This window comes from Macrosteles quadrilineatus, unplaced genomic scaffold, assembly GCF_028750875.1.
Source record: "Macrosteles quadrilineatus isolate MER2022 unplaced genomic scaffold, UCM_ALF_1.0 Scaffold_7__1_contigs__length_78375512, whole genome shotgun sequence".
NCBI classification, from domain to species: Eukaryota; Metazoa; Arthropoda; class Insecta; order Hemiptera; family Cicadellidae; genus Macrosteles; species Macrosteles quadrilineatus.
In genome coordinates, this window is record NW_026542600.1 from 8,470,230 (window position 1) to 8,481,573 (window position 11,344).

Here is an 11,344-nt window from a genome sequence, read left to right on the forward strand (position 1 = left end):
GATCTGCTGTATGAAATAGTTATTAACGCATAAATGCTCACAATAATACTTCACAATAATAATTGCTTTATCAAAATTATTTTGATAAAGCACCAACAACATCCTTTTTAAACACATGTTTTATATACATTTGACAATTCTTTTACTCTTGTTCATAATAATAACACAAAAGCTTTGGAAGCCGATAGGAATGAGCCCTAGGCTGAATTAAAATAAAAAATGCCTTTGGAAAACATCAGCTCAATTGGTCAGCTCAATCAGGTCTCCACTTGATTGAACATACGACATACTCCAAACGTATATCACCTACAGTAAAATTCGCTAAAACAGGTTGGCAATTAAATCAACGTTGTTAGACGTGGTTAAGGTTGAAATAAGTTATGAAGACATTGTTTCCCCAACATTTTAATAACGACGATTGGGTGTGGATAACCCAACAGGTCGACACATCTTTTTACTTATGACTTTTCTCTTCCACGATACATAATCATTCATTTTTGCAATGTGAAGTTGTTGCGGTCTCTTTCTAGCGACTTCTGACAAAAAGCTGTTTACTTGGTCTTCTATTTCATCAATAGGGTTGAACTGTAGATGATTAGTGACAATATCCAGGAGATTGGCGAATTTGTAGTCAAATCCTCTAAAATTCTGAAAAAATAATAAATCATCAAATTTTAAGTTTACTTATGACTCATACTTTATGGACAGCTGTAAAAGAATTTTCTTAAGTAAAATCACATGTTTAAAAGTGACTTCCTAATGAGGCGTACTACATCCAAGTATTTATGTTTTAGTAAAAAATAAGTTAACTTCCTTGTAAGTACAACTATGATCGCAATACGTTTTATTGAGTACTCCAACTGTTTAGCTCAAAATTAATTTAAATAAAAGTTATTATATTTTGAAGAAAATCTGATATTTTAAAATCATAGGTAAAAATAAATTGTGTCTTGCCTTAGCAACTGTAAGTAGATCGCTGTTTTGGCCTAAATAAACGATTTGATTTGATAACCAGAAAACTAAAAACATGCAAGCTCAACTTTACTGCTCAAGTTACACATGTCAATAGTAAACATAAAAGCTTACATCTAATAAGTTTTTTTTTCAGTTTAGTTCATGTACTATGTAGCTGTGCATTATTGAAGCTCTAAAGTATATCATTCTGATGCAGATCTTTCCCTGAGCATCGACTTACACTCCATTCGGGAATATATTATTCTGAAGACTCAGAACATCTTAAAATACCTTGTAATTAATTTTCTGTTTGAATAAAGAGTTTATTTTTTTATTTTAGTTTGTCAAAAATAAGGCTAACATTTGTTTTAAAATGTTCGAAAATCTATTATTTAATACTTATTGCTTTTTACTTGATAGTGAGTTCTCCAAATATTACCTCCAAACTTTTTGCGGACGGATCCAATTCTAGAGACCTCTGGAAGCTTGCTATTGCGGACCCCCAGTCGTCATCGAGAAGTAGGTAGCAAGTGCCAAGGTAAGCATATAGCATTGCCTGGTTGACAACGTCATGCTTGTAAATCGTCAACCCCTTCTTGAGATCATCAATTATCTTATGTTCGTAGCCATTATTCCATTTTGCTAAAGTCAAATAAAACGTAACAGTTGCCGTCCCCATATCAAATGCCTTTTGCCCATAGAAAATTGCTTTCTGAACGTCCTGAAACATTTTATATTATTCATAGCAACAGTTGCAATACATGAAAGTATTATGGAACCGGAGATATTTTAAAAGCATAACCTGATATGATAAATAATTCATTAACTACCTCCAATTCCTTATACCTAAGAGCCATTTCAAACCTTCTTCGCAACAAGTTTACTGTTATGGACTCCCATGCGGTTTCCCGAGCTGTCGTACAGCCTTCCCCGGCTCGTTGCAAAAGGCGACTCAATGGGTGACCAACACTCACTGGAAGTCCCTGGGAATGTTTCCATTTTAGTTGCACTGTTGGGTGGAGTGTGTGTGCTTTGCAAGGCCAATGTGTATTCTCAGCCAATGTGAGGAGCCAGCCACTTTAGTCCTTAGTCAGAAAGTGCAGCTTGTGCAGCATGGATGCAGAAGTCGGGCTCTGCATTCCTACCAAAGACTCCCGGCACTTCAGGTATCTGGTGCTGGGCAAACGGAGGTTGGTTTCCGGGGGACTGAGATAAGGGTTTCGTCCCGGGGATATAAATGTTTCTTGCTGTTCCGAGCCACCCTTTGACGCTCGATGCCTACTCTTGGAACTCCTTCGACACATGAATTTGGGACCAGTGGGGTGGATGGTGACAGGATGGAAATTGAACTGGGGCTGCCACACCAGTTAGTTAGTCACACTGTTAGTAGTTCATTTAACAATTATGTAGGGCATACTGCCAAACAGCTCCCTGCGGACAGATTGTGAACTACGGCTTTTACCGCCCAATTAGACCACGCTGGTAAATAGTCCAATCTCCTGGTCGAGATTATGGGTTTCAACTGGTTTCAAGAACATTGAGTGAAAATGACCCAACTAAAACTGACCCAGGTCACGCGCATCGTAAATGCTTGGATGGTTGATCATCGTCTGCCCCTTGCTTTGAACAAGGTCGATCGTCATCCTTATTAAGAAAGGGATCGGCACCATCGTTCTGCTACGAGTGGGGAACGTAGTTGTCTAAACCACGTAAACCAACATGTAGGCCTAATTCTGTGTCATGGTGAACAACAAGTTGAGCCGGAGAGATCAGATCTTCCTTACAGCAAACAAGACTGCTAGGAGTGTAAAGCCTCTAAATAAGCTTATGGCCAATGCCGGAGGTCCTCTTTCTAGCCAGAAAAGACTCAACAATAAGTATAACAGTTGAGACCATAGTTGAGACTCGCACGAGTGCAGCGTCAGGTGGCACTATTAAAATGGTAGCGGGGAGGAAGGCGATCCACCAGAGACAAGGCTAGATCAGTAAGGACGCTGCAAGAACGTAAGAGCACTCCTCCACCTTTCAGATATTCCACAAGAGCTGAGAACAGGAGACTAGAGGATGCCGGACTGACAGACTCATCAAGCAGATCAAATCTTGAGTGGGCCGGTGGCATGGTGAGGTGAAATACTACTTCACGCAGTTCTTGCCAGGTCACGGCTGCTTTTAGTCGTACGTTTGATTGATGGGCAAGTCCAGTTAATTTGATGGCATTCACGACGATGCGAAACATACGTTCTTCCTCAGTCAAAAAATTCGTCAGAAAACTCTGACGAAGAGTGACCAGGTGTCCCCAGTTTACTGTCCGACATGTAGATGAGGGGTTTAGTGGGTAGTAGTAGTACAGAGACAGACGGACTCATGAGAATGGACTCCTGCAGGCAAACTGATTTTCTTGTAACGCACACAGCCACAGGAGTCCTCAAGCAGACGGGCTATCCATTCCCTCATTCACCTCGAGCTTTAACTACTTAGGTTCTGTAAAATGGCGTTTAGTGTAGTGCAGCCATGATTTTCAAGAATTGTGCAAAAACCAATAACCAAAGAATTGGAACCAGGTGTGGAAAAGGATGACAGTTCCTCACAAGTAGTTGTAATTTAAACAAACCACAGCACACCTAGTGGCTGTGAGGAGAAGTAGGCTTAACGTAAAAAAAAACTCTTTGCGCATGCACAGCAGAAAAGTTCGCAGGAGAATTTTAAAAATCTCTTGAGGCGATTCCACAAAATCCGTCCGCGAACTCAAGCGGACTCCGGCAGACGGGCGAAATCCTTTGTGCGTTGCCACATTTGACATCAGGGAGAGTGAATTTTAGTCCGTACTGTGAATGAGTCCGTCAGTCTGTCTGTCTCTGTGTGTGCCGGCCTTTAGTCCCACACTGCGGTATTTCCGCTCCTCCCTCAATTAAAACATATTACTTTTATTAAAGTATTAGAAAAGTAATAGTTACTCTAGAATGATTATAGAGCGGTATAATGGTTATAATTTCTTCGGAGTGGCTTTGAAAACGAAATCTTTACCATATTAACTACGACAGCTATTGACATGGGACTGGTCTAAAGTTTAGTGTGCGGGATGTATCACTATCAAAATATGCTGTGCTGTGTTTAAAATATTGTCAAACTCCAATGCGTATAGTAACTTATAGCTCTATCATGTTATCCCATAATCTAATGGTTTGTAGACCAACCAAAGCAAAAAATCGTTTATAGGTTAGGTTAAATGGTTGCTTTGGAAATGTTTTGATCCAATGGTTACTTAATTGTTAAGACCTTAGAACTTTTGGCCTATCTGAAATACACTCACTCACTACCACTAGCTTACCTTTTCTATAACGTTGTAATACTTTTGCAAGTCAGCGTAAGGGGAGCCCCTGTTTGGGGCAGCAGCAACCACTTCCTCCAGCAGGGTTTTCACTATAGGATCTTTACTATGCACCATTAACAAACCATGTGCGACGCGTGCCTTCAGGCTTATGCAGTTGGGCCGCAGTTTTAATGCCTCTCTTGAAAACAAATGGTTTTTGTAAAATATAGCCTATGACTGGCTAGAAACACAGGATTCACGCTGTAAAGGCGCCTTTGGTTGGAGAGAATGGAGTGGCCGAGGTTTCTAGGTAACAACGGAAGGTCTGTGTTTATTAGCACATTTTCCATTTAAGGAAAAAGCTATTTGGTATTTAGATGCCGTAGTTCAATTGACACTCAAGGAGTGATAATTTTGTTATGGCATGTATTTTTTTATCTGTCACTTGAATAATGATGGACAGGTTGGTATTCGTTACCCATTGCTTATGATGACTCATGATGAATGTCCTTGGATGACAATAAGTTATGAATTGGGTAAACGCAAGGAATATTTCATCAGTAGAAAGAAGACCAGGGATAAGGGTTACACACCAAAACGTCTTAACAAAACAATTAACATCAGATTGTCAAAGATTTAAGTACTGTGTATCTAAAACATTCGGAATATTTTTTTCATTTATGTTAGTTTTTCTTTGTTCACATACTTATCCATGTTTGGAATGCATCTAGCTTTACATTCTATTACCACACAATAATATCCACGTAAAAAATCACGAATGGCAAACAAAAAGCGAGCCACCCAGCAATACTCGAATGAGTGATGCAAAAATACACATCATCACAAAATAAGCACCCCTCTAGTTTTTTTATGCATTATGGGAACTGAACATAGAAAAAGTTAAATCCACTCGATGAATAAACCACGGTTACTCTACTTTCTCTTCAACCAACAACAAACTTTTAATAAACAAGGTTTTTTTTTAATTTAATATACCACCCTGAACTACACCTACCTACTTCGAGATTATATTGGTCGTCAGAAAATGCACCAAAACTTTATCAATTCAAAGGTTTTTCAGGTTGGAGACGTTATACGTCTATACCCAAGGATAAATTTATATGAACGTAGTATATTAAGTACTGAAACAGCAGGTTTTGTGAAACAAAATATGACAGCCATCACCAATAACAGTTTTAGAAAAAACGGATTTAACTAAACTTGGGGTCGTTTACTTAAATGCTACAAAACTTCAAGCAAATTTAACATCATGACCACCACCACTGTTTCCAAACCTCTTGACGGTTTTTGGAATAACCGTTCAATTAATTAACCGTCTCATGCAACGAGAACGAAAACAACGAGCTTAGATGAACTACTTAAAACAATATTTAATTAATTTTTAGGTTTTCCCAGATTTAAGAACTTGAAATTATTTTTAGTTTAAACTTTATTTGTTTCTTTGTACATCATAGGCCACAATAATATAAACGCTGACATAAAAATTGGGTAAAATCTAATAAAAAATTATTCAATCACGAATCTTGAAGATCAACAGCTGATGTCATATTTTTGAAACGGTTACAATCAGGAAAAGTGTGAAGAACCAAAAGTATGACTAAACTGATTTAAAAGAAAAATCTATCTCCAACCGATTGTGTTGCCATTAAAAACTTTGAACTTTAAATTGTAAAACGGGTAATTGCCAATTACAAATTTGCAAAACAATTATATTGATCATCAAAACTTGAATAAATCCTTTGCAAAACATGTTTCTTTTGAAAATATTTGGTATTGTGAGTTTTCTTTCAGGTGTTTGTGAAAATAGCTGGGTTTTCTTCTTCCCAAGGTTAAAATTATTGCTTTGCAGCGATGAACGAGTAAATGCTTACGATCATCTATATTGATATGTATAGATGTATACTTTGTAGCATTGCTTCATCTAATAATTTTGTATGTAACCTACAACATATATTATTTCTAGAAGCTTAAATTGGTTGAAAGTGTGCATAATTACCGATATCTCATCTCTGCTTTTTCAACGTAACATTTAGACCTTTCCGTGTGCTTCTTTGAAGCCATTATCTTGGATGAATCTGCATATACTTCGGCCAAATATACAGTGTATGAAGCATCCTTCTGTAAAGTAAAGGCCTTCTCAATGGATTCTATCTCTTCTTTCGATATTTCTGGGTAAATTCTTTTGTTATTTCGTCTTCGAAGCTTACCTTGAATAAAACTTTTTGAATATAACTTAAGATATTCGACAAGTTATTTTCGTACTAATTTTTAAAAACTGTATAAACGTTGAATAAAGAATTTTGAATTACATATACACACACACGCACACACTCACACACACATACACATACACGGGAAATATAGCATAATTGTTGTTAGTGTGAGTGTGGCGAGGCATTGAAGTGTTAAGCTTCGGTCTTTGTCACTAGTGTGACAATTAATTATAGCTTAGCAATTAATAAAGAATTGTCAAATTTATAGTCCATTTAGAAGAACTCTCAAGAGTAGTATCATTTCAATAAAAGCTATAAGATGTTTTTCAGCCGCAGTAATAGATGTGGGCCTATATTTTGTTCGTGAAAACTATAACATTTATTTAAGTACTCAAAATATTTTCGATTTATCTCGATTTAAAGAGGATAGAATTGTCGTCCACATTTAAATGCGTGAAATTTTTTATCATATCCTATAAGGCAATATATTGAAATTGTACTTTACAAATCAAATAATATCTAGGAGACGAATGTGACAATCTCGTTCTTTTCACAGTACTTCACAATACCTCTATATAACAGAATAGTGTCCTGAGGTTGTAAAACTAGATAAAAAGTTATGTAGAACTACTTATCCTCATCATTCATTCATATATACCACAAGGTTTTGTTTAGGTGCGAATTTTTATTTACTCAGCTATAGCCGTTGTCTTCAACAGTAAATGTATATTTACCAAGAGCAACTCCAATGATGAACCACCACTCTGCTTGATCCGGGTCGAGTGTCTTGGCACCTTTAGCAAACTCGATGGCTTTGCTATATCCCGCAGTGTATTGCATGTATGTAGCTGCCTTCAATCCTAGCAAACCCGCACGGTTCCTCTTGGTACGAAGACCTCTGACATCACCATATGAACAATTCTCCAGCAAATTAACCTCCTTCGAAACATAGCATGTCATGTTATTACGGATTGGAAACTGATGCAAAATCTGTTTCCTTCAAAATAACATCTTGATTAGTATTGTCCGTGCTTAAAAATACGTCTAATAACACACTCGAAACATATACTTACCTACAAGACAGTAAATACATATTATTAAATATGTTAAGTGGTGATCAATTTCTATTAGACATTTCGATTTCAGTCATCATCAGACCCAATAGTCGTATGCTGGAGGTTGCTGCCAGGGCCGGACTCGTCATGAATGAGGGCAACACGCCAACTTTATGGTGCTCGGAATGAGGGGAACGATCTCCAACATCACTCTTGCGTCTGAGTCCCTTTTGCTAAGGATCAAAGCCTGGGGAGTCCTGGAGGTACGGCCAGTGACCACCAATGCATCATTTTCGATGACCTAGGTAGTCATCAGAGACAAGTTACTGTGTCTCGACAGGTGTCCATTCGGGGGAACACAAAAAAGCTGGAAGTGGCCAAATTCACCAAAACCATCCTACGGAGAGAACCGGAAATGCTTGCTGCACCTGGCGTGGCTTACGCAGAGACATCAGTTACATATTTGATGGTACTGACAGTCTCGGCCTGTAATGAGTCAATGCATCGCAGGAGATCCCGGAACGATAACCGACTGTGTCCTGGTGGACTGCCGAGATCGCAGAATTTCATCGAGCAACATTGAGAGCTAGACGACTTGTTACCAGGGCCAGAGAACCCATAGACAGTTGTCTGAAGTCGGATGCTTACAAGGTGTCTTGGAAGTCTCTTCGCCGGGCCATCAACCGGAGTAAACGCAGTTGCTGGGAGAAATTAAGGGTTAATGTTGGTTGCTGGAGTCATTTCCGTCAAAGTGTTGATGGTAAAGAGGAAGGCAATATCAGTGAGGCAAAAAATCATCTCTCACACAAAAAGAGAGGGGCTTACCCGCACCTACTGGCTCTGGCATGAGAGCTGGGAATAGGAGAAATGAGGACGCTGGACCAGGTGACTGACTCAGTAAGTCCAGCCTTGGGTAAATCGGTGGTACAGTGAGGTCGATTTGGTGAGGACCTGAGCGTCTCAATTCCGTCCAGAGTATTCTCAGTGCCCAGAAGCTTGACCATGGTCGAGATGCGGTTTAGGTGATATAGGAACAACATTCCAGGAACAGTGGGAGCCCTAGCGCTTAGGTCACATGTTAGCCTGACTTGAAGAAATGTGCAAACAATCCCAGATCTGTGTCCAACAGAGAAGAGAAGGTTATTTAGTGAGTCGTCTGTTCCTCTCAGTAGTCTCACACTTTAGGCTGGCCACCCGTGTGTGTAAAAATACCTAACAGGCGAATGAAATAAATGAATAATGAAGATATGGGATTCAACTATTGGGTCTGATTATGAGTGGAATGTCCAATGGAAATAGATTTCCACTTACCATCTTTTATATATATTTGCCGGCTTGTGAGTTAATAATATAAGTGTAAACATATGTTTCAAGAATTAGACGTATTTCTGTTAACTCTCGATTTTCTGTTTAATACAATGCACAGATTAGTAACAGATTTTACTGAATATACACAATTAATTACATAGCCTATTATTATCCTAACAAGTTTATTTCCAACTAACATTTTTATCATGCAAATTATTTCTAGTCACAATTCGGTTTCTGTTTAGTAAAAGGATACAACCCTTACAAACTAACGAATGACAGTACAACCTTCTGTGTAGTGAACAAAGCACTGATTGGAAATACTATCAATGCATATTTTACAGACAAAATCTCTTTTAAAGTTAGCAAAATACTAACAGGATGTATAAGAAAACAAATTTAAAGAAGAACAGCCGTAGAATGAAATGCCAGCAACTCACCTTATTTCGTCAGTTTTATGTTTGCTTTTGTTTACCTTCTCAGCCAAATCGTCTTTCCCAGCTGACAAAAGAATTCGAGCTTTGGTAGCCAGGATGACGTGAGCAAGGACCTCTTTCACATCACGGAACAGTGGCTCCTTACAGTCTGACAAGGAGTTCCAATGAGCTTGGCACCAGATAATACACTCCAGGGCTTCTATGTAGTTATGAATCTTGCACAGTTCGTAGCTCAGAATAAGACGGGAAACAAATCTGTTGATATTGTCAATCGCATTAGTAACACTCACGTACTTATCAGCACAGAATTATGATTATGACTAAATGTCCTCTTATCACATCATATTTAGTATAATGCAATCTACTTTGGATATTGGAAGAGATATTACATATGTATGGACCAGCTGCAGCCGTTTTCTATGAGAATATAACTTCAATTAATGATTATATACACAAAAAATTTTATGGATTAAAAATATAACACTTTGTAATAAGTACTTTGGCGGTGGATGATTTTGATGTATGCTTACTAAAGTTTCTCATTTATATAAGCAGGCGGAAAAACGATTCTACCAAATTACCTATTAATTATCCATAGTTTTATGACTCCCCTAACCCAATTTAAAATATTTGTATTCGTATTTATTTACGGCGAATTTAGATTTGTAGTAAATAATGATAGACAATAATGAACCTATCTTAGTGCGCTCCCAGTGAGGACTCAGAAGCCCGTGTGATTATTTCTTACTACTTTAGAATTTTTTAACAAAAAGACTTTTTATTTTGATTCATTCAAGAAAAAATACCTGATCTATTTTTTGTTTTAGGTGCTAGGAGTTCAAGTTTATTTCACAAAATTGCTTTAACTTCCCCAACGTTTACTTCTTACGAGATAGGTTACCTTGTCCATTCGAACTGGTTATCCTCATCGATAACTTCGCATTTTGCTTTTTGGTTGTTAATATAAGTTTCAATCTCTTTGTGTGGTTCAGGTAAATCCCAATTGAATGGAGTTTGGGTAGATTGAAGTCTGTTCCAAAGTTGTCCCTTCTTGTCGGGCTCATCTTCTTTACCATCAGATGTTCTTGGCATGTTCAGCTTCTAAAATCCAATTTTAGATTTTGAGTAACGTAAAACGTTGGTGATTTATAATATTTAATAGTCATGCAGTAATTTGGGAATTGTTATACATTACAAGTAACTGGTAATCTACACTAAAGGTGTGGTGGGTCAAATAATTATATTGCAGCACAAATAATTATATGACCCGGGGTCAAATATCCCCAATGACAATTTGCATATATCCGTATCACTGTTTGATTTTCAGCCTACCTTCAGCCATCGTTATGTACTATTTAAAACAAATAGGTATTTTAGGAAAACTAACTGTTTCTGTATTTGATAACTCCCTCCACGAAAAGCTATACGAATATTTAAACAAGTGCATTTCTCCAACACAAAATTACCCAGACTCAAACAATCTGTACTTATTTGTGACTTCTTCCCATTTAAACAATAAGTTAGCACTATTAATAAAGACTTCATTAAAGACTTCACTATAAATAATGCTTCATGACTTTGGCAAACAATTCATGGGGATTATATTTGAATTCCAACAAGTGTCACTTGTGAACCATCATTATGTGTAATGTTTTCCTAATAAATAGCTAAACAAACAATTTTTTGAGCAACGCAATCGATTAGTTCTGATTATGTCTTTGCTTCGTATAAACAAAATACAGAATGCATATACTGGTTGAACTAGGTGACGACAGTAAATGAAATAAATAATATCTTAGCTGGTTCAAAGATTTAAATCAGAAAATCACACCAGGTTTATTGTAGGGTAATTTTACTAATCATAGTTCCAAGAAGCTTTTATGACCTCTACACTGACCATAGGAGAAAATATTTGTAATTCACCCAGTAATATATGTTATAGCCTTATTTGGACATTACAACGTTAAGTTTCTTACCTGGATATGTCAAAAGACGTTAAGCACAACTCGGACAGATCAGTTGAATTGTGTGAACAATGGATGTTGC

The 11,344-nt window shown here is 37.4% G+C and overlaps 1 protein-coding gene across 1 annotated transcript; it reads right to left on the bottom strand.

The window, feature by feature from the left end:
• Window positions 1–389: 389 nt before the first annotated feature.
• LOC128998274 (uncharacterized) lies at window positions 390–11,344 on the bottom strand. The gene is made up of 8 exons (XM_054424332.1): window positions 11,275–11,344; window positions 10,200–10,399; window positions 9,337–9,553; window positions 7,233–7,437; window positions 6,282–6,492; window positions 4,283–4,463; window positions 1,394–1,675; window positions 390–648 (listed from the first exon to the last, which is right to left on the bottom strand). The coding sequence occupies exons 2-8, from the start codon at window positions 10,388–10,390 to the stop codon at window positions 406–408; spliced, it is 1,530 nt and encodes a 509-aa protein (XP_054280307.1). The 5' UTR covers window positions 10,391–10,399; window positions 11,275–11,344; the 3' UTR covers window positions 390–405.

Bases quoted from the DNA above. Each gene is read 5' to 3' on its own strand.
- LOC128998274 (XM_054424332.1), bottom strand. From the start codon at position 10,390: ATGCCAAGAACATCTGATGGTAAAGAAGATGAGCCCGACAAGAAGGGA. The intron at 9,554-10,199 runs GTAACCTATCTC...CAATATCAACAG, and splicing joins AACCAGTTCGAATGGACAAG to ATTTGTTTCCCGTCTTATTC. The intron at 4,464-6,281 runs GTAATTATGCAC...TTTGTTTTCAAG, and splicing joins AAAGCAGAGATGAGATATCG to AGAGGCATTAAAACTGCGGC.